At 38.1% G+C, this 24,969-nt stretch overlaps 1 protein-coding gene across 1 annotated transcript in view; it reads right to left on the minus strand.

Annotated features, from left to right (window-relative positions):
• The window catches only part of LOC141829112 (uncharacterized), a 46,654-nt gene extending 22,244 nt beyond the window's left edge, over positions 1-24,410 (minus strand). Inside the window, exons 1-6 of the mRNA XM_074716527.1 lie at positions 24,156-24,410; positions 11,059-11,171; positions 10,491-10,566; positions 10,234-10,376; positions 5,253-5,328; positions 4,996-5,138 (exon numbers count right to left, since the gene is read on the minus strand). Coding sequence (XP_074572628.1) covers positions 4,996-5,138; positions 5,253-5,328; positions 10,234-10,376; positions 10,491-10,566; positions 11,059-11,171; positions 24,156-24,410 — 806 coding nt within the window. The remainder of the gene's footprint in view (positions 1-4,995; positions 5,139-5,252; positions 5,329-10,233; positions 10,377-10,490; positions 10,567-11,058; positions 11,172-24,155) is intronic.
• Between the last annotated feature and the right edge of the window lie 559 nt (positions 24,411-24,969).

A 24,969-nucleotide genomic window follows, 5' to 3' on the forward strand; every position in this document is an offset into this window, starting at 1 on the left:
ATTCACCGGAACGGATTTTCTAGTGTTTCCCATCACCTGTTAGTGAGAGCCCTAGAGCCAATCATTTGATGATTGTTGTATGGACTCCATGTATCATATTTCTACATTTTATAAAGGCATTTCATTTGTGATTATTATACTTACTTGTATTGGTGCCAAATAACTAAGTATAGTAATGTCCTTGAGTAGTAGGTTCATATCTATATCAATCGATTGGTTGAATCGATAGTGAGATGATATAGAGAACACTACTCTAAAGCATTCCTAGTCAAGTATTAACATTCAGGGACAATGTTAATGCGTAGAGACTAGCATGTAGGTCAACATGATGACTTGATCTCACAAGTCATGGATATGAGATATCAAGTTGACACATGGGTATGCATTGGAGAATGTATACTGAATGACCCGCCATGAGAAAGTATCATGGATCGTTATATGAGTGTCATATACTTTCTCATGTGGCTATTAGTATGACTATTAGTCCTTAGACCTGAAGTCACCATGGTTCCCAACATAAGGAGTTACATACTTTGGCTTCGTCAAACGTCACCCGTAACTGGGTGGACTATAAAGGCGATTACTGGGTATGTAACAAATTATGTGGTGGGATGTGAGTGATGTAGATGGGATCTATCCCTCCTATATGACGGGAGTGATATCTTAGTTCTTGATAGAGTGAGACCACTAAAGTGCATGGCCATGCCCAAATGAGTCAACATGAGATGTTGAGCTCGTTTGATTGAGTGAGTCTACTTGGAGTTCAAGACATAGATTGATTAGAGGATGACACGGTCTATGCCTCGGTTTAATCAATCTTGATATCAAGGATAGAAGGACATGGTCACATATTGTGAGAGTCACAATTAGTAGTCACAAGGTGATGTTGGATCTCAACATTCTTGTAACTTGGGTAGTAGTGATGTGTTGCTAGATACCGCTCACTACTTATGCACCTAAATGAGTTTAGGGCATTGCCAACGTTACAAGAACCTATAGGGTCACACTCAAAGGGCAATTAGGTGGAATTAGGTTCATATGATGAACCAAGAGGATTAGATTCATGTGATGAATCAAGTTGGGTTAGGTGTAATCCAAACTAGACTAGTGGAGTTGATTTGATCAACTTTGGGAGATTAGAAGTCAAGTTTGACTTGACTTGAGAAGGAGAAATTTTGGGAGTCAAGTTTGACTTGACTTTGTGCCATGTCATCATAAATGTTGACTTGACTTTTTGCCATGTCATCATTTATGTTGACTTGACTCATGCCACCTCATGGTCAATTATTGACTTGACCATTTGACCTTGAGGTGAGGTGGCATGAGTGATGGCCAATGGTAAGCCTCCACATCATCATGCCACCTCATGGGAGGTTACAAGAGGAGTTTGTAACTCATGGGAATTTATGGCTTTAATGGGGATTAATTGGCCATTGATGTGACATGCAAAAAGGTGATGAAAAGTGGAGTTTTTTCATTCTTTTTGGGCTCTCAACGTTGAGTTTTCCTAGGCTTCACGTTGAGTGCTTTTTCCTCTTCTCCTTCTTTGTTTTCTTCTCCCTCTCCTTCTCCTCTTGCTTGCCAAAACTCCCTAAGGTGCTAGCACACCTTGAGTTTTGGTTTTCCACCAAAGTGTCCGAGTGGATACCATAGAGGAGACTACACGAGTAGCTCTCGAGATCCGACTCCACCGTGGACGAGCGGGATACGCGAAGGGCACGCATCGAGGGTAATGATCTCGTCTTGTAGATCTAATGTAGATCTAGGTTTTAAACATGTGCATGAACGCATATTTTATGTTTTATCTTCGCACGGATCCAATGGCAAGGGTGTTCCGAGGTTTCCGCAACGCAAAAAGCGGTTTTTGCGGCTCGGAAAACCCAACATGCGAAACCAAATAGAGACGTGGATGTAGGCCTCAACTCGACAGAATCAATATGCATACGGTCAAAGGTCTCCTTCAAAAGTATATTGACTAAGCTTCCTAAATCAATAGATATTTAGCCGACGTTGTAGTTGGGAATGGTAGCCCGAATGACTAGGGCATCATTATGTGACATCGCAACTCCCGTTAAGTCTTGGGGGCCAAAGATGAGAGTTAGGGCCCTTTGTCGGCCTCCATTCAGTGTTAATCCCATAACTTTTCAGCTTTTAGCTATAGGCCCTTCTAGCTCAGTTAGAGTCATCGTCTATGATCCCTGAAAGATCATGTTTCTAGTTCCCCTACTCAAGAGGTTATCCCACCAAGTCTACCTTGAAGGTTCCTAGTCTTTGGGGTTTGTATTGTCTTTCACTTTTCTAAGAGTTTGCCTCTTGCATTTGATTCAACAAGTAGAATTGTTGGCGATCACGACACATTGCTCAGAGGGGTGTCTTTGGCTATTAAGAGGGGTTAAATTCGAGGGTGGCTATCTATGACTCATTCAATCTCTTTTGTCAATCAATGGCAATCCTGAGTGGTAAGCTCATACTCTTGATAAAAAGCACAAAGGAACTTCGACGGAGAGTTATGTGATCTCTGATTATACCTCTTTGGTCGTTGTAGTGCCTTGTTTCCCTCCAATATTTGAATAGTTTTTTTCTTTAGACACTGTTAAGGGGGCATAGCAGGCAAATCCTCCTAGGGCTTCCTCCTAGGCTGTGGCACGCGAGGGGATCTTCCTTTCTACCTTGTTAGGAGGAGTGACCATCTTTTGTTTGCTTCAATTAATCTTTTAAGCCTCTTCTACATGGATGTATTTCTTAGCCCAACCTAGGAGATCATCATAGTCGACTAGGGGCTTTTTCACCAAGAACCTCCAGGGTTGTCCGAGTGAAGCGCTGGATGTACTCTCTCAAAATCTCTAAGCTTTACTGCTTCAATTTGAATAGGCTAAGGAGCATCTTGTGATATCACTTGCTACTAGCGAAGTAATGTAAAAAGGCAAACCGCAAAGGAGTGAATGACCCTTGGCTTCAACTGATTAAACCACCATTGCACCAATGCCAATAGAGTGGTTAGGAAAATATAGCACTTCACCCCATCCAAGTATTGGTGTAAGAGAGCATCATTTTCGAAGAGGCGAAAGTGATCCTCCAAACTCGAAGAATCATTATATTCTTCTATCTGCAATGGGCGAAATTACGTGGTAATTCTTCAGCTAATATATCCATAAAATCGGGGTAGCTCGTCGAGCTCCTGTCTTCTTCCTCGCCTCGCAAGGGCCCGAGACCTCCTTACCTAAAGTCTAGCGGGCGTCTAGGGCCGTTAACTCCCTAAATTGTTCCTTCTGATGAACAAGTTTCCGATCTTAGCCCCTTCTTGAAGAAGGGCTCAAATGGGTCTATTGGCGGAGAACCTCTTCTACCGAAGCAGAGACTAGTCAACTCAACCGCACCACCGTCAATAACGGGATTGCTACTCTAGTGAGGTCGGAGGGTCTCCCCCCTGATGAAGATCTTCAGCCTTCTTAGTTCTTGTGTGTCTTCCAACTCAATGTCTTCGCTTAAATTACAAGCGAGCTACACTAGCAGGTCAGGGAAATGACTCAGTTTTCACTGAGTCAATCGAGGTTGTCCCAACCTCTTCAACAAGTGACTCCGACTCTCGAGGGAGACCTTGACTTCTCGACCAATATCTCCCCGTCTCTATCAGCTGAGGACTTAGGTAACCTAGCTACATTACAAGGAGAAAGTTAGAAGGGGATCGAGGATGACCTTGGCTAAACCCCTCCGATGCTCAAGTGAGCTCTCACTCTAAGAAAATTGTGGAAGCAGAAGAGATCAAGACAGCATGCATACCTCTCATTCCTTCTTGCTTATCCTTATAAACTTGGGAGGATGAGGGGTGGGGCTCCTTAGTACGTGGCCCTCTTCGAGCAAGGGTTTCATCGGTACTTTTCCCCACTTTCTCGTAATGTCGGCTTTACCAAGCAGCATTACCTCATACTATTAACTGGAGAACATGTTGATATTGTGTGCGCAAATGTGGAGTTGTTCGGGTTGATTTGTCCTTCCCACCAAGCTAGCCTACACCTTGGCAGACAAATTGGGCAAGGACCTTAATGGGCTTTCTAAGCTCAGTAACCCCTGAGATCCCTTAAGAGTTGTCTTCACGAGATGGGTTCTCGTCATCCCATCAACACTTGTGCAATAAGCCCATCAATTCAAGCCCGAGGCCCCTCCTACCTAGGTCAAATAAAGAAGACGACCCACTGAGGAGGGGAAGCCACATAGCCCCTGGTCATCTCACCCCCCCCCCCCCCCTTAGTGAGTAATCTATAAATCTAGTTGAGATTAAGCAAAAAGGCTAAATTGGTCATGTTTTGCAAAGTCATTAGTGTGACCAAAAGTTAACTAAATTTCATCTATTCATACTTTTAATTTGACCAAATTTCAGTAAATTTTATTAATTTCCTAATGTAATTTAATAATCTCTAGCTAATTTCATTAAAACATTCTCCTCGATCTTTATGAGATGTCGATTTCTCAAAAAGAAAAAATGAGTGTTCATTGTTGATAAACTTATGTATCTTAGAAGGGGCTACTTAGGAAATAAATTCTAATTTCTTCCCCAATTAATCTAATATCGGTGACCTTTTGTAGGACAACCTTATGAAAAGGTTATGTTGGAACTTCTCAAGTAACAACATTGAGCTACAAATCCAAAGAAACTGCTTATAAAATTGTGCATAAAAACTAAATGACAATTTATCATCACAATAATTCATATGCTCTCTTTCTACTTCCATTAACATTAAAAATAGAGTAGCTTGAATTGTTAAGAGAACAAACACATGTACAGCTCCTAAATCAAGTTGTTACTTGTCATCAACAGAAGTATGAGAAACTTAATAAAGAACATAAGGTTATATCTTCAAGTAATTTGTTGAGGTCCAGGACTAGCTATAATCTGTTTGTGGATGATTCTATGAATACCATTTAGAGCATTTGCACCATAATAGCGAAACAAGCAATCAAAATTTGATAGTACATAATAACTTCGTAGAGCTTCACCTTGAAGGAAGTGTGCAAGCCTTTTCTGGAGTCATGTACAAAACATCATAGTTACCACTTTCAGCACGAGACTGCACTGATTTATCAGTTTGAGTACTTCCAAGATATTCAACTTTGATTCCTCGCTGCTTTAAACTCATGACCTATTAAATTTAATGGTTTATCAAGACCAATATGCATAAACAACGCACTTTCATACCATTTGAAAGTGCCCTCATACTAGCAAGTGAAGCATGAAAACAACAAAAACTACATGCCTGGTCTTGCATCAAGGATAAGAGAGGACTAATCACGATAGCAGTCTTTCTTGTTACTAGTGGAGGGATTTGGTAACTGTGAAATTAAATAATCAAACACATTAATAATAACTGAATTGCATGGTTCTTTAGCAACATTTGTATGAAAGAGGAAATTGTAAGAAAACTTCTCAGCATCATTGTGACTGAAACACTAGAAACAATCAAGATGACGTTTAGAAACAATCAAGATGACGTTTAGAAACAATCAAAATGAAGTGAAATATGATTACATAGAATAGCATGACTAAACACCAAGCATTTTGTATCGAGATGATAGTGATAGTTAGGGCCCTTTTCTTTTGAATAGATCAACTTATAGTATTTTCCAAGCTTTTCAACTTTAAAATCGCATTTAAGATATAGTATTAAGTAAGATTTAAAATCTCAAGTTGCATTAGGGTTCCAGTCTACCATTTTAGTAACTTACGATGCTATGTTGATATGCTTGCAGTAGGAATTCCATAGTGACAAATCAATAAACATATCATCCACAAGCACATGAAACATTTAAATTGCCGTGCAAACATAACAGACTTCTAAGATACCATAACGACTTCCCACTTCCTGTAGTCATGACCACCAAGCAATCTCTTCTATCTAAGATTTTCTCTACAATCTCCTTCTGGTGAGACCGAAACTGAGTGTAGCCAAAGTGTTCCTGCGTTCAATAATCACAGATAAATCAATCGAGACGCAAAACAAAGGGATAACTGGATCAGGTCACTTCTCTCGAGAAAGCATAACAACAGGGGAAAAACAACCAGAAGGGACATCTAAAGGAGCGATCGGAAGCAACACGGAGTTAGGGTTTCAAAGCATTGCTTCATGCCACTGCGAGAGGCGAAACGATAAGGTTCCGGTTACTTGCCTTGAGAACTTGCTCCATCTCGAAGACGCTGTCGCCTGTCGGTAGAAGGCAAGGAGGAGCAGGCGGCACCCTGGTAACTGAGGCAGTAAAGGGGTATCGTCGTGCTCGGGAGAAGCGCGAGCACGGATCGGGCCTCCCGCCAATTTTTCTCCCGCAAAAATAGGCCAATGCCAAACGTAGTTTTTTTTAATATTGTATTCAGCTTTATGCCCGGTTAATCCGGAGACTATGAAAGATTTTTTAATCGACCAATAAAATAAATTTAAAAAGCACATATAGAACTTAGATCATGATGAGCGATCCAACGACAGACATATAAAATGTCCTTCATAAATGTTAAACCCTCAAATGTCAATCACCTTATTTGTTTACATGGATACAAAAAAGGGGCAGAAATATTCGATATTTCACTAAAAGAGGCAAGTATGTATCATATTTTTTTAATTTATCAAAGGGGCGAGCATTTAATTTTGTGGGTTTTCAAACATACTCTTCTTCACTTTATTTTAGTATGGTTGATTGAATGTTATTCGGCAATTTACTACACCATATTTAAAATTTTTCGGAATACTCAAATCATGTATTTAAGTTTGGAAGTGACAAATTAAAATCACATATCCATGTCTCCTTTTACCTTACCCCTCTCTCACAAAACGTTTGTGTACATCTGAACTAAAAGTCAAATTCAAACCAATGCGTCTTCTTCGTAAAAAGGCGACGTATATCTGAATCAAAACTAACATGCAGCACAACAGTGCATCTTATTCGTGAAAAGATGACTAGAGAAAACCTAAATAACCATGCCATCTCTCAATGTTTGACAATGTGTCTGTTTCCTACAGTCTTCATTATGACGTGGCAGCTTTTGAACACAAGTGTCCCTCTTGATCGCCAAAGTCCTAATGGGTGAAATATAACGTCTCTCTCGACTAGTTCCGACTGCAGTGGTTGTTCTTATCTTCTATCGGTGCACAAATGTTTTAGTTGGACAAAGCTCCCTTAAAACTGAGGTGTTGTCGTAAATTTAAAAGGTAGAGTATCAATTACTATTCCGGCAACTCTAAAATTTCAAGCATTCTAGAAAAAGCCCTAAAGTGTTGGCGTCGCGATAACATCTAAATGCTTGATGATGCTCTTACCAATTGTGTCGTCGACAACATCTTCTTATTAAGCCTATTTATTTCCACTGTAAACAATCCTATCACAACACCGATGATATCTAAAATCCTATCAAAGATGAAGCTTTAAGCAAATAATTAATCGAATGACATGTATGTTTCTTCTATCTGTCTTTTTTTTATTTATAAATTAGCATTATCAATTATTTTTGTCTCCCCTTTTTATCTTTTCAAAGTTGTATTAGCACTTTAAATAAAAAATCTAAGTGTGCTTATAATCTAAAAGTTGTTTGTCTCTAAAAAGATAAACCCTAAGATGTCATAGTACAATTTTTGGAAGATACACATTTAATGATCTATCGATTTTCTCCATTCGGCCAGTGTGTTAAAATATTTACAATTTTAATAGAATTATTTATTCACAATATGGTTAATTTTGATTGTATTAATATAGGGAAGATCTAATTTTTGATGATATGCTCTCAATTATGATGGAACATATTGATTCATAATTAAAAAACTGACATAACTCTGTTACTCCAAATATAAATATGAATACTACCAATATGTCATCTTCAACATCCTCTAGTATTGTGATGAACACTAGAGAGACTACTCATTATAGATTCAATTTGAATAAACGACAAGCTCTTAATTTTGAGGATGACCCAAATCATGCAAGTACAAAATTGAAAGATATTTTTTAAGGATACGTGGATTTAACAAGAATTTAACGATAATAAAATAGAAGCAGAAATTGAAAGAGATGTCTCTAAGGATGATTTCTTAACGAATAATAGACATTATTTATTAAATGAGTCAGTCAACACTAATAAATATAGTGACCTCAAAGAGTATTTTCCATTAGCTAAAGATGTATATGTAATGAATTTAAGACTTGTTCCATTGTAAATGCAAAAAACAAGACTCAATATTATCATCCTCTGAATCAGTATAAGTAGCCTCAATATTATCAGCCTCAAACTCAGTATTATCAGCCTGAATCTCAATACTACCCACCCATAGAGAAACAAAATAGGTATGAGTTAGTTGTAAGTACCTATAATTCTAATTGGGTGGATCAATCACATTTCAGATATGAAGACACACAAGGTCAATTTATTAAGTCATACACAGCCTACCAGAGTTTATATGGGTTCCAGGATGATTCAGCACCTAGCTGGTCACATCCAAACGATCAAAATTTATATTATGTGAATTTGACACTTGCTACTAACTCTTCTGTTGAGTGTTTTATTTCACAAGAAGAAGCAGGATGGTTATGGCACAGAAGGCTTGGGCATGTCAACATGAAGACAATAGCAAAGGTGACAAACAAAGAATTGGTGAAGGGACTGCCCAAACTCAAATATGTCAAGGACAAATTGTGTGATGCATGTCAAGAGGGTAAGCAATCAAAAACATCACACAAAGGTAAAACTCTAACTAGTACTTCTTTACCTTTAGAGTTATTGCACTTAGCACTCCATCTTTAAATGGTAGCAAATATTGTTTGGTGATTGTAGATGATTTTTCTAGATTTACATGGGTTTTCTTCATGAAACATAAGGATGATACATTAGAAATATTTATTGGATTTAGTAAGAGGGTGGAAAATGAAAGAAAACTTAGAATTAACCGAATTAGGAGTGATCATGGTGGAGAGTTTGAAAATTCAAACTTCTCTAAATTTTGTTTAGAAAATGGATATAAGCATGAATTTTCATGTGCTAGGACCCCTCAACAAAATAGAGTTATTGAGAGGAAGAATAGAGCTTTACAAGAAGCTGCTAGAACCATGCTTAATGCCTACTCCTTACCCACATACCTATGGGCAGAAGCGGTTAATACCGCTTGCTATATTCAAAATTGGGTATTAATTCACAGATTTTTAGGTAAAACATCTTTTGAATTATGGAGTGGCAAGATACCAAAAGTCAACTATTTTAGGGTGTTTGGGTGTAAGGCTTACATCCTAAACACTAAGGATGAGTTGAGAAAATTCGAAGCTAAGGCGGATGAAGGAATCCTTGTAGGATACTCATCGACTAGTAGAGGCTATAGAATTTACAATAAAAGAACTCAAATTATAGAAGAATCCTCTAATGTTGAATTTAATAAAACAAATAATACCTACCCTAGGAAATCTCAAATTGATGAGGATATACATGCTAAAACAAAAGAAATAACAAAAGAAATCCCCCTAGTGAGTAATCTATAAATCTAGTTGAGATTAAGCAAAAAGGCTAAATTGGTCATGTTTTGCAAAGTCATTAGTGTGACCAAAAGTTAACTAAATTTCATCTATTCATACTTTTAATTTGACCAAATTTCAGTAAATTTTATTAATTTCCTAATGTAATTTAATAATCTCTAGCTAATTTCATTAAAACATTCTCCTCGATCTTTATGAGATGTCGATTTCTCAAAAAGAAAAAATGAGTGTTCATTGTTGATAAACTTATGTATCTTAGAAGGGGCTACTTAGGAAATAAATTCTAATTTCTTCCCCAATTAATCTAATATCGGTGACCTTTTGTAGGACAACCTTATGAAAAGGTTATGTTGGAACTTCTCAAGTAACAACATTGAGCTACAAATCCAAAGAAACTGCTTATAAAATTGTGCATAAAAACTAAATGACAATTTATCATCACAATAATTCCTATGCTCTCTTTCTACTTCCATTAACATTAAAAATAGAGTAGCTTGAATTGTTAAGAGAACAAACACATGTACAGCTCCTAAATCAAGTTGTTACTTGTCATCAACAGAAGTATGAGAAACTTAATAAAGAACATAAGGTTATATCTTCAAGTAATTTGTTGAGGTCCAGGACTAGCTATAATCTGTTTGTGGATGATTCTATGAATACCATTTAGAGCATTTGCACCATAATAGCGAAACAAGCAATCATATTTTGATAGTACATAATAACTTCGTAGAGCTTCACCTTGAAGGAAGTGTGCAAGCCTTTTCTGGAGTCATGTACAAAACATCATAGTTACCACTTTCAGCACGAGACTGCACTGATTTATCAGTTTGAGTACTTCCAAGATATTCAACTTTGATTCCTCGTTGCTTTAAACTCATGACCTATTAAATTTAATGGTTTATCAAGACCAATATGCATAAACAACGCACTTTCATACCATTTGAAAGTGCCCTCATACTAGCAAGTGAAGCATGAAAACAACAAAAACTACATGCCTGGTCTTGCATCAAGGATAAGAGAGGACTAATCACGATAGCAGTCTTTCTTGTTACTAGTGGAGGGATTTGGTAACTGTGAAATTAAATAATCAAACACATTAATAATAACTGAATTGCATGGTTCTTTAGCAACATTTGTATGAAAGAGGAAATTGTAAGAAAACTTCTCAGCATCATTGTGACTGAAACACAGTTAGAAACAATCAAGATGACGTTTAGAAACAATCAAAATGAAGTGAAATATGATTACATAGAATAGCATGACTAAACACCAAGCATTTTGTATCGAGATGATAGTGATAGTTAGGGCCCTTTTCTTTTGAATAGATCAACTTATAGTATTTTCCAAGCTTTTCAACTTAAAAATCGCATTTAAGATATAGTATTAAGTAAGATCTAAAATCTCAAGTTGCATTAGGGTTCCAGTCTACCATTTTAGTAACTTACGATGCTATGTTGATATGCTTGCAGTAGGAATTCCATAGTGACAAATCAATAAACATATCATCCACAAGCACATGAAACATTTAAATTGCCGTGCAAACATAACAGACTTCTAAGATACCATAACGACTTCCCACTTCCTGTAGTCATGACCACCAAGCAATCTCTTCTATCTAAGATTTTCTCTACAATCTCCTTCTGGTGAGACCGAAACTGAGTGTAGCCAAAGTGTTCCTGCGTTCAATAATCACAGATAAATCAATCGAGACGCAAAACAAAGGGATAACTGGATCAGGTCACTTCTCTCGAGAAAGCATAACAACAGGGGAAAAACAACCAAAAAGGGGCATCTAAAGGAGCGATCGGAAGCAACACGGAGTTAGGGTTTCAAAGCATTGCTTCATGCCACTGCGAGAGGCGAAACGATAAGGTTCCGGTTACTTGCCTTGAGAACTTGCTCCATCTCGAAGACGCTGTCGCCTGTCGGTAGAAGGCGAGGAGGAGCAGGCGGCACCCTGGTAACTGAGGCAGTAAAGGGGTATCGTCGTGCTCGGGAGAAGCGCGAGCACGGATCGGGCCTCCCGCCAATTTTTCTCCCGCAAAAATAGGCCAATGCCAATCGTAGTTTTTTTTAATATTGTATTCAGCTTTATGCCCGGTTAATCCGGAGACTATGAAAGATTTTTTAATCGACCAATAAAATAAATTTAAAAAGCACATATAGAACTTAGATCATGATGAGCGATCCAACGACAGACATATAAAATGTCCTCATAAATGTTAAACCCTCAAATGTCAATCACCTTAGTTGTTTACATGGATACAAAAAAGGGACAGAAATATTCGATATTTCACTAAAAGAGGCAAGTATGTATCATATTTTTTTTTAATTTATCAAAGGGGCGAGCATTTAATTTTGTGGGTTTTCAAACATACTCTTCTTCACTTTATTTTAGTGTGGTTGATTGAATGTTATTCGGCAATTTACTACACCATGTTTAAAATTTTTCAGAATACTCAAATATAACTGTTAAATTGGGTTAGGCCCGCCGGGTTAGTCTATCCCGCCAAGAAATTTAGGCGGATTGGATTAAAATTTTATCAACCCATTTTAAGATGGGTTGAGGTGGATTGGCTCGCCTAGGCCCGCGACCCACATGGGTTGGCCCGCGGCGGGCTTGGATTGGCCCGCGGGTTGAGAAAATTTATTTATTTATTTTAAATTTTAAAATTAAAGTATAAAACTTAATAAATAGTGGATTTCATCTATTTAAAATATAATTTAAGCTTAAAAATTATAATTCAAACTTAAAACTTTTAACTTAATCAATTTAAATTATACTTCAAACATAAAATTTTTAATATTTTTTTCTTTTTTAACAGACCCACAGGTTGGCCCGCCTAATCCGCGGCCCACCTTGAGTTGGGTTGGGTTGGAGATTTCCCAACTCACCAAATTGGTGGGTTAGCCCGCCCCGCCCCGCCATATGATGGACCCGCCATGGGTTAGTCCGCCCCGCTATACTCAAATCATGTATTTAAGTTTGGAAGTGACAAATTAAAATCACATATCCATTTCTCCTTTTACCTTGCCCCTCTCTCACAAAACGTTTGTGTACATCTGAACTAAAAGTCAAATTCAAACCAATGTGTGCGTCTTCTTCGTAAAAAGGCGATGTATATCTGAATCAAAACTAACATGCAGCACAACAGTGCATCTTATTCATGAAAAGATGACTAGAGAAAACCTAAATATAACCATGCCATCTCTCAATGTCTGACAATGTGTCTGTTTCCTACAGTCTTCGTTATGACGTGGCAGCTTTTGAACACAAGTGTCCCTCTTGATCGCCAAAGTCCTAATGGGTGAAATATAACGTCTCTCTCGACTAGTTCCGACTGCAGTGGTTGTTCTTATCTTCTATCGGTGCACAAATGTTTTAGTTGGACAAAGCTCCCTTAAAACTGAGGTGTTGTCGTAAATTTGAAAGGTAGAGTATCAATTACTATTCCGGTAGCTCTAAAATTTCAAGCATTCTAGAAAAAGCCCTAAAGTGTTGGCGTCGCGATAACATCTAAATGCTTGTTGATGCTCTTACCAATTGTGTCGTCGACAACATCTTCTTATTAAGCCTATTTATTTCCACTGTAAACAATCCTATCACAACACCGATGATATCTAAAATCCTATCAAAGACGAAGCTTTAAGCAAATAATTAATCGAATGACATGTATGTTTCTTCTATCTGTCTTTTTTTTATTTATAAATTAGCATTATCAATTATTTTTGTCTCCCCTTTTTATCTTTTCAAAGTTGTATTAACACTTTAAATCAAAAATCTAAGTGTGCTTATAATCTAAAAGTTGTTTGTCTCTAAAAAGATAAACCCTAAGATGTCATAGTACAATTTTTGGAAGATACACATTTAATGATCTATCGATTTTCTCCATTCGGCCAGTGTGTTGAAATATTTACAATTTTAATATAATTATTTATTCACAATATGGTTAATTTTGATTGTATTAATATAGGGAAGATCTAATTTTTGACGATATGCTCTCAATTATGATGGAACATATCGATTCATAATTAAAAAACTGACATAACTCTGTTACTCCAAATATAAATATGAATACTATCAATATGTCATCTTCAACATCCTCTAGTATTGGGATGAACACTAGAGAGACTACTCATTATAGATTCAATTTGAATAAATGACAAGCTCTTAATTTTGAGGATGACCCAAATCATGCAAGTACAAAATTGAAAGATATTTTTTAAGGATACGTGGATTTAACAAGAATTTAACGATAATAAAATAGAAGCGGAAATTGAAAGAGATGTCTCTAAGGATGAATTCTTAACAAATAATAGATATTATTTATTAAATGAGTCAGTCAACACTAATAAATATAGTGACCTCAAAGAGTATTTTCTATTAGCTAAAGATGTATATGTAATGAATTCAAGCCTTGTTCCATTGTAAATGCAAAAAACAAGACTCAATATTATCATCCTCTGAATCAATATGAGTAGCCTCAATATTATCAGCCTTAGACTCAGTATTATCAGCCTGAATCTCAATACTACCCACCCATAGAGAAACAAAATAGGTATGAGTTAGTTGTAAGTACCTATAATTCTAATTGGGTGGATCAATCACATTTCAGATATGAAGACACACAAGGTCAATTTATTAAGTCATACACAGCCTACCAGAGTTTATATGGGTTCCAGGATGATTCAGCACCTACCTGGTCACATCCAAACGATCAAATTAATCCAACTCCTTGGGGACATTCCAGGATTACAGTTCAAAAAACTCCTTCTTACAGTCAAATGGAGACATCAATGTAGGAACTTGAAGGATCAATGCAGGAACTAAAGGAGATGAGACAATAGTACCTTTTGCAATAATAGGAAGTTGAAGCAAGACTACATAATTGCTAGATCAACTTGGATCAAATGATATCATCCATCAACTAGATGCTAGCACAACATTCCAATCAGCTTTCTTCAGGGGCATTCCGACTGGTATTGAGTGTAGGATTAAGAACCGCGTTGAGGGGGGGGGGGGGGGGTTGAATAACGCATGTCACTTTTTCATAGTTTTGTCACTTTTTCACAATTTTTGAAACACAACTTGTTCATTTCAAAGTTAAGCAGTGAAAAGTATAATAAATAACTCAAAAGGACACAAAAGATAAGTTTATTTTTACTTTGTTCATAGTCTGCAATTGCTACTCCAAGGCCTGCGATCCTTGATCGCTTTAGTGGGTAATTCACTAATAGTCTTTTTCTCGATGAAAAAAAAATTCATCTTTACAAAAAGTCGAGGAACAGTAACACTTTACTATTCCTTCTAAGATTAAAACATAAATATAACTATTAAACTAATACAAGTATACTGACAAAGATTTAAAACTTGAGTGTGGTTGTCAAAGTCGCATCTCGGCGTAGTGGTAGCATTTTCGAAGCGAGATAAGAGTGGAAGCACTTGAGAGTTTATGAAGAAGTCTGGGTCACGACCTTCTTTTATAAGACTTAATCGATCTATCAATCCCCCTGATTAGTATATCGATCACTTTGAGATTTCGATTTTGATCCACTTGATTGATCTACCAAATCGGCCATCCTCCAATCATCTGCCACCACGTCAGCTTCCCATTACTCTATCTGCCATGTCAGCCAATCAATGGTTATCCTTTGCCATGTCAGTCATTCAGTCTCTGTCCCCTGCCACGTCAACAACCTGGATAACTCAATGTTCGATCTACCAATCTAGTTGATTGATCTACCAATCGTTCAGTCTATCGGTCCAACTAATCGATTTATCAATCCTGTAAAATAGTGATTAGCATAGTAAAGAGTAATATATCAAATGTTAAGCTTGCCAGTCTCTAACTGTCCGATTTCAATTTTGAAATTCGCATGAATCTCTTAGTCGGACCGACGCCTAAGGATATCCTTATAAAGAGGACTCATCCTTTGGAAGAACCACTCCATTTTAGGAGCTTACCTCGTCAAACCTTGGTCTTCCAGACCCCGTTTAGGCTTCCTACTTAGCCTCGATCACTTGAACCCAGTCCTCGTTCGACTTGATTTTTGATCCTCTCTGACCCTATTAAGTCTATTCCGCATGGTGTCTCTGATCTGATAAGACTTCCTTACCTAATCTTTTGTTAGGACTTTACCTTACCTAACCTCCAGTTAGGTATTTTCCTTACCTACACACTTGATCAAGCTTTGTTAGATCATAAATAAGATTAACTTTGACCCTTTGTCATTATCAAAACTAAGTTTGATTATCTGGTGCTCACTACACCAACTTCGAGGTGCTAGAGAAGATTGATTGTAAAGCTTGTGACAATCCTGACCTTGATTGCACTGCACTATAAGACTTCTCTAATTTTTTATGCTGTGATGATATAGTTGTTGGGATCGATTCGATGTGTTGTGCGTGTTTACACGTATCATAATCATGTGTAGTAGAAATAAAATAATAAGTATACCTAATTATTATAACACTCACAATACACACATACAGAATACAACAGGTACATGACATAATTGAAATTTAAATTTTTTTACAGAATAACAATTTATTTTAAGCATACCAGCAGATGTTGTGGAATGAGGTTGGCATCAATCGAGTAGCTCTATCGAAGCTCTGCCTCTATTGGTGATCTACGCTAAGGTTTCGTCTGGACAACTTCCAAAGTCATGAGTCGCATCACTGTCTTCGGTACTAGCCGACGATCAGTAACGGTCGATACGAAAGAAAAACCCTAATAATCAAAACATGCGACAACATTTATCGTGATAGATTTTTAGGGTTTCTAACTATGACCAAAAATTATATTCCCGGTGTAATTTTTGGTGGTTAACTTTTGACTACCGACTTGGGGCAAATGGCTAGAAATCCTTTCCGACATTGATAAAACATTCTCCGAAAGCTTCACAAGCTTCCAGTGGTGAATCAACTTTCGACAACAAACTAACTTTCAATTTTGAGGCTTCGGCAGCTTCACAAGTTGCTGGCCATAGGAGGCATGCTTTGGTGGTTCATCGAGAAGAAGCGCGTGTTAGATTTGAGGGGTATCATAAGGCAATCGCCTTCTGATTATACTATTTATTAGATAAATAGCAATTCACTATTTGAGTGCACATTCCATATGCATTTGATTGGATCTTAAACTCAAATACTGAATGTCCGTAATATGATCCATAGCATGACAGAATTTGTGATTGGATCACAACTCGTGAGCATCTCTACATGTGTAATTATGAATGTATTGAAATTATCCCTAGTCGAAGAATTGATGAGCACGGACATCATCGATTCTGTCGAGACTAGCACGTTTAGACTCCTTGGTTAACCAAGCAGCCGATCTCACTGCTGGAGATATTGGATGTTGAGAGTTAAATGTGGATGCTAGTTAAAGGTAACTAGTTCAATAGAGTGACCTGCCTTGAGACTTCATATGATTCTATACATATATTAATGAAGATCTCAGTGCAGCTTAAGTGCGAGTTTCCTTTGACTTACGGTATTCAAGTCATCTTGGTCACGGAGGCTTATACTTTGACATCTTAAGCAAGCATCTCCGAGGAAGTGTAGACCTGAGATGATTGGGTATAAGTTGAAGTGCCTGAAGGTGTTTGAATAACCCATAGAGGATTCACCACTCCTTAGAAAAGGAGACGTATACCTTACGACTACTTGTCAGGATTGTTATTAAAAGTCTTTTGCCAAAGCATTATATGTCAAGAGTGAGATACTCTTGGACATATATACAAGTAACTTGAATTCACAGGACAAGAAAGTAGCTTGAGCTAGGTGTGACGTAGTCAGCCTAGTGGGGACTAACACATATAGACCTTGTCCTGAATCAAGCGGGTATAAGACGGTGAAAGGAACGAGACACGATTTAGTGTAGCTGCTGAAAGGTTTAGAAGATGTTTTGGAATCAATCGTTGATTTTCTGATCAATTAGGGATCATGATGTACTACTAGTTGCCACTCATGATCATTCCATAATTAATGATTAATTACCAACGACCAACATAACCGAGAACCTATTGGGTCATACACACTACAAGTTCTCTGAAGGACTTAAAATGAGTTTAAGAACTAGATTCTCAGAATGAGAGAAATAAAGTCTGGTTGGACTAGACAAATGAATAAAATGATAGAACTCATCTTATGAAAATGAAATGAATGAAACTGATTTTATTCAAAACAGAGTTCATTTGGTTAGTGAACCAAATGATTCGATTTTGAACTAAAATTGAACCAACTTGATTTGGTTCATGATGGAAGATGTTTTAGCAAAATGGAAAAGATGAGGAGCTTCGTCTTGAGAAGATAAAGTGAATAAAACTAGTTTGGGTCAAATCAGAGGTCGTTTGGTTAGTGAACTAAGCGATTTAGTTTTGAATCTGATTTACTATAGTAAACCCTAAATTAACCCGGTCTGGTTTGGATTTTTTTGGGTTTTCTCTGGTTCAAGCTTTCTCCAGTTCACTACAGCAGCCTAAAAACCCTCAAAAGTGGTTTGGTCACGCCTCGCTCCTCCCAAACGCTCATGCACTGTTCCTTCTCCATAAAACTGTGATCGCGATTTATGCTTTGTTTGGATGGGGATGAGGGAAGGTAACGAAAGGGGAAAGAAGGGAAAGGAAAGGAAAGGGAGGGGAAGGAAAGTATTTATGTTCTCCTTGTTTGGGAGGAAGGAAAGTTTCATTAATGTAATATGTGTTACCTTGTTTGGGAGGAAAGGAAAGAAAATGAAGGTTAAATATATAAAATTACAAAAATACCCTTACTTTTTAAAATAAATCTACATATGAAAAAATATACGTAGATTGACTGGAGCGACTCAGGTCGACTGGAACTAGTTTACTTAGCTTTGACCTGAGTTGATCCCGGACTTGATTCAGTTGTCTTTCTTTGTTTTACCTCTACTTTCTCCCTCTTGCTTCTAGCTCCTGGTTCCTACAAGACAAACATACAAGCAAACAAATAACCTAAAATTTATCTTGTGGGTCTAACTTCAGATTTCTACTGAAGGTTAGTCTGATGCCCACTGTTTTACTTCGGGAACGCGCCCTTATCCACTCCACTCGGGAGAAGTTTTGTCAACAAGTTCTCCAGACTTATTGGACTTCCCGCTTAGCTTTGTCGTTGGCCCCCAGGAATTTTCTGTTGTGCTTGGTCCTCCAGACCATCCAAACTTCACCAACCCTCTGGTCCTCCTGACTGTACCCGATTGGACTTTGACCATGCTTTCCGGTCCTCCTTACACTGCATGAACTTGCACTTGGTGCACTTGACCTTGCTAAGACTTTTGTCTGATCCTCCAAACCAGGACTTCCCTTTACCTAACCTACAACTAGGACTTTTTCTTGCCCAATCTTCTAGATCAAGACTTCCACTGCCTAGTCTAACCGACTAGGATTTCTCACTAGTTATCTGGTCCTGACTATTTAGATCAACCCCTTGGTCAAACTGACCAGACCTATGAGTATTGTCAAACATCAAAACTCTAGGTAAGATCTAGTGCTTCTTGCACCAACAGAAGGAAGACTGTGTCGCTGGCAGATGCAGGTCGTGGAGATGTCGTCGTTGACAAAATTGGGATCGTGAGATCCCTTCTAGCATGTGGCATGCAACAACTGCAGTGAACTAGAGAAGAAAGCTCTGAACCAGACCAAAAGAAAAAAAACCAATTGATTTTAACCAGTTTTAGGATTTACTGTAACGAACTGGATTTAATTTGGTTCAAAACTAAATCACTTGGTTCAATAATCAAATAATCTCTGATTTGACCCAAACTAGTTTTGTTCATTTCATCTTTACAAGACAAAGCCCATCATTGTTCCCGTTTTGCCAAACTATCTTCCATCATGAACCAAACTAAGTTGGTTTAATTTGACTCAAAATCAAATCGTTTGGTTCAATAATCAAACCACCTCTAATTTGAACTAAACCAATTTTGTTTATTTCATCTTTATAAGATGAAATCTATTATTTTGCCTTTGTTCAGTTCAATTAGATTTTATTTCTTTCGATCTGAGAATCTAATTCTCAAACTTATTTTAAATCCTTCGAAAAACTTGTAGTGCGTGTGACCCAATAGGTTCTCGGTTATGTTGACCGTCCTATAATTAACCATTAATTATGAAATGATCATGAGTAACACCTAGTAGTAAATCATAATCCCCAATTGATTAAAAAAATCAACGATTGAATCCAGAATAATTTCTAAATCCTTCAGCAGCTATAATGAAACGTGTCTCATTCCTTTCACCGTCTTATACCAGCTTAGTTCAGGACATGGTCTATATGCGTCAGTCTCCACTAGGCTAACTACGTCACACCTAACCCAAACTTGCTTTCTTGTTCTGTAGATTCAAGTTACTTGTACATGTATCCAAGAGTGTCATACTCTTGACATGTGATACTTTGGCCAAAAACTTTCAGTAACAATCCTAATAAGTGACCGTAGGGTATATGTCTCTTTTTACGAAGACGCTTGGGAGTTGTGAGAATGTAATTTTAGATCAAGAAAACTGTTGCCTTCGGCTGCTGCTCGCGACTTTCTTTTATAGGAGACCTGAGTCGACTCAACTGTGCATCTGAATCGATTCCAGCTAACGTAGCTGATAAACTTCTATCGCTCTCGCTCGTTATCCTGCCTGAGTTGACTCAACTGTTGCTCTGAGTCGACTCCAGTCGTCGTGGCCGATAAAGTTTTATCGTTGCTGCCTGAGTCGACTCAACTGTTCACTGGAGTCGACTCTAGTCTGATTTGGCAGAAAATCAACGCGCTGACTTCCGGGATGCTGCTGACTCGGCTGGAGTCGACTCCAGTCCTTGCCTAAGTCGACTCCAGTCCTTGCCTAAGTCGACTCCAGTGACAAAAATTAACATTTTCATCTCGGAGTTAGCTTTCGTCCGATTTTACCTTTCCTGCAAAAATATTAGTGAATAACATACAAAATAAACTTATTTTTAAGTCGGTTCCTAGAACCAACTTAAGGTCTTAACTTCAGGTCTCCAGTGAAACCCTAGGTTAGATCGACGCCTACTGTTCCTCTCGGGAACGCATCCTGACCCACTCCACTCAGGAGAATTTATCTGACTGCCAACCGAGTCCTCCTGACCCGTTGGACTTTTGCTCGGCTCTGTCCTCGGCCCCTAGGATTTGTGCTATGGCTCGGTTCTTCCCGATCAACCCATTCTTCTGTTGCGACTTGATCCTTCCCGATCAGTCCAGATTTCTGCTGCAGTTGGTCCTCCTGACCAACCGAGACTTCTGCTGTGGCCTGGTCCTCCTGACCAGCCCAGACTTCACTTGGTGCTCTTGACTCTACCAAGACTTCATGCCTAGCTTTCACTAGGACTTTAACCCTGTGCTTCCTGCACACTTAAGTCATCATCTTAGTCCAATAACGTACTTAACTTGAACCTAGTTCCATTATCAAAACTCAGGTTCGATCTGCTGGTGCTTCCTGCACCAATACTAAACACTTGTACTTGATTAACTACCTAGCAAGTTTCATCCTTCATGATTAATTAAGATAAATACATCATACTCAGTCTCACAAGGTTGTTTTCAATAGATAAATCAGTGGCTCTCACCCTAATTCTAATTCATGATCATAGTAAAGCAGGGCTCACTCAAGCAACTTAAGTTTCATGCACTTCCATAGGCTTGCTTGCTTTCTACTCTCCACTACTATTCTTGATTTGGAATCCACACCTATTAAGGAATATTGAAGATAATAAAGAAATCATAAACCGATATCAATGAAATGAACAATTGTAGAAAGAAAATTTCAAGGAAAGTGCTTTAAGGAAATTCAAGTGTAGTGGTAGACATGGATACAATTAAATTCTAATCAATGATCCTTTGCCCTTTTCCTAAAAGCTTTCTTCTGTATCCTATTTGTTACTGTGTATTCTTCAAATCCATGAAACACTTCTGGTCTAAACTCATTCAATTTCTCTCCTTGATACATTCTCCTCATCCTTTCTTCATTTTGCTTCAATGTTGCCATATATGTACCATCTTTTATTTTTTCCTTTGAAACCAAGCCCAATTTCTTCACATTTAGGTTTTATAAGAGCTAAGAAATATAGCAACCAATCATTAGAACCCAAAACTCACTTCACATGAAACCACAACTTCAATGTATCAATGGCACATTCAATTCCAAAAATAATTCAAAATCAAAATGAAACTTTTCTTTTTCTTTTTTTTCTTACTGATTTTCATCCATTTTTTTTTCACTTTGTCACTTGATTTCCATTGTTCATCATACTTCAATTTCCTTGCAGCTCGAATGCAGATCAGTAGCTCAAACAAATTCAAAACTCAACTGTGAAAATAAACCAGCAATTCTATTTTTTTTCTCTATTTTTTTTTTCATTTTTGTCATTCTATTTCTTTGTTTTCTGATCTGATTTGATTCATTTCAAACTGAACTATATCCATGGTTTATTGCCTTCAATCCCACTTCTTCACATGAGTTTCAGCTAATTTGTTGAAGACAATTTAGGCAAAACCATTCCACAACTTCAAGACTCTTCATCATTTTTTTTTTCAAACTGTTTTTTTTTCAATCTTGTTTCAACTTTGATTACTGATTATAAACACAGCATTAGCATTTCTTTAAACCTTTCATAGCTTCACAACACAATAACTTCAGTAGATTATATCCCAACAAGTCATAAGGGCTTCAAAAATTTCAAAATTGGCACATAGTATATTTGTTTTGGCACATGTGGCTAGCTTTTGATTTCCACTTGGTTTACCAATTCAATTCCCACAATTTGAATCCTCCTTTTCAAACTCATTTCTGAACATTTCTTTAACATTCTTTTTGCTCTTTAATCCGGCCGTAAACCAAATCTCAAATGCCCAAAATCCAGCCACTAATAAAGTTTATCTCTTATTTTCACTTCATAACCTCTCATCAATGAAAAACCCTCAAAATAACTCATCAATGCATTACATTGCAAACATGATTCAATGCATTTTGATATCAACTCATTTCAACTCAATTCAGTAATTCAAAAACAAAAAAAAACCAATGAGAGGTTAGAAATAACTCATGTTAACTTTTGTTTAGAGAATTTAGCACTTGCTTTTCAAATTTTCTTGAAAGAATTTCACAACTTCATATATCAACACAAAATTCATCATAACATCACAACAATGAAACTTTCAAGTGCTATACTCGAAATCCTCCTTTTCACATTGATTTTGATCACAATTGGCACAAATATTCCCCCTAGTGGCACATTGTTCCCATTTTTTTCTTCTTTTTGTTTCTTTTTTTTTTACTTATCAAACACCATTAAATGCCACATTCATCTTATCTTGAAAACACTTCAAATCTCATCTCAAAACAGTAACTCCATCAAAAAAACTCAAAACATCCAACACCAAACATATAGGATAATTTCAATGAACTCATCAATAATTTCACAATAATTTCCACCTCCCCACACTTAAATCCTTGACCGTCTCGGGCAAGAAACATTAATAGCATCTAAGAATACCCACATACAAGATAAAAGAAAGATGAATCGAAATTAAGGTGAAAAGATTTAAAGGAAAATGATATGAAGTATAGGTATAGAATGATTTAAAAGAAAATGTGTGGTTGATGAAACAAATTATTAGCCTTCATAAATGTGGACCCATCTTAGAAAATATAGCCTTGAAAGAACACAAGCAAGTTCTAGAGTAATTAATCACAAAAGTGCATCACACAAATAGGGTATAAACCTCACTAGGTAGAAAATGTACACTATCTCAATTTCATCACTCTAGACTCCATTACTAAGGGTCATTCAAGCGTTCAAAAGTGTTCATCCATGAACTTAATGTAGGATCGAAAACATGCTAGAGGGGGGGGGGGTGAATAGCGTGTTTGCACGCTTTTTGATTTTTTGTAGAAACTCGAGTGCGAAAGCGGAAGCGAATAAAAACAACGAATACAGAAAAGTAGTGCAGTAAATCTAGTCAACTCACCATCACAACCGCTCCAACCGTCTCAGCATCTGGTCGTCCCCATCGTCTGTCGTCGGCCCCAATCAGCTATCCTGCACAATTTTAGCAAGTGGCCAGCTATCAACGGATTTAGCGTGTCTTTACCGCAACCGTTTCTGCGGACTAGATGAGCCAAATCTGGTGGACTCATTCACCCTCAAGGCTTTTTGGCAAAGCCCCAGAGCCGTCACTATGGACTAGATGAGCCAAATCTGGTGGACTCATTCACCCTGATAGGCTTTTTGGCAAAGCCTCAACCATCAACGGATTTGATGTGTCTTTACCGCAGCCGTCACTACGGACTAGATGAGCCAAATCTGGTGGACTCATTCACCCTGATAGGCTTTTTGGCAAAGCCTCAGCCATCAACGGATTTGGGACGTCTTTACCACGAGCCGTTTGCTGTGGACTAGATGGATCAATGATGGTGGATCCATTCACCTTTTTTTTTTGCATGTAATGATATGTATGCATGATGTCATGAATGTAATGCAAATTTTCGAAAGTATACATAACCCTAATATGCAAGTACGTGTGCGTATGAATGCATGTAAAACAACTTATCTCTCTACCTCCATGTCTCTCTAGCTCCTACTATGCAAATGGAGGTTAGAAAGTAGATATGCATACAAATGTCCTCTCTCATACAAAAAACTGCTCTGCAACGCTCCCCCGCAGTAGCTCCCGGTCCGTGTAGACGCCCAAAGTCCGGTACACATGTGTCTGAACTCGTCTGAATAATGCCTCGTCATCCAGCCGCCTCCCCTCATGTATCAAGGCGTTCCTAGCTCTCCACAGGTGATGTACTAGGGCAGCCATGGCCACGTGATGCGCTGATGATGCAGTGGAGGTCCTCCTGTAGAGTCGTCTGAAGGTACGCAACATGCTCCAAAAAGTAGTCATCTCTGGTCGTAGCTGTAGCCATGCTCGTACCCGTCCCCATAGTCGGCTGGTGATGTGGCACCGAAAAAATAAGTGGTCCAAGGTCTCCTCCATCTGACCACAAAAGGCACACTGACGATCTGGTATGTGATCCTGTCCGGCTCGTACTGGCAGTCATCCCCGTGCCAGGAGCCACAGAGTGAAGGCGTGGCTCGGCTGAATAGAAGCGTGCCATACTGTCCGTACCCATGGCTGAGGCGGCCTAACATCTCGAAAAAAAAATCATATGCTCGTGCTACTCCTCGAGGATGCTCAAACCATCCTGCTAATAGCTGGGCCACTGCCGCTGAACTACCCGCTGTCGCCATGATATGGTCACGTATGTGTAAAAGCTGCTTAATCAGCGATGAGTCACTCTGCCTAGCTCTCCAGCCCCATAGCTCAGTCTGCTGTAAGTACGTGTGGTGGACCCACCGAATCCAGAGTGTGTCTTGCTTGTCCTGGAGTCGCCATAGAACCTTTGCCAATAAGGCGCGGTTCCAGGCACTCAAGTCCCTCAAGCCAAGACCACCCTCTCTCC

This window comes from Curcuma longa, chromosome 5 (assembly GCF_044706935.1).
Source record: "Curcuma longa cultivar G26 ecotype Majalengka, Jawa Barat chromosome 5, ITB_CL_G26_1.1, whole genome shotgun sequence".
Lineage (NCBI taxonomy): Eukaryota > Viridiplantae > Streptophyta > Magnoliopsida > Zingiberales > Zingiberaceae > Curcuma > Curcuma longa.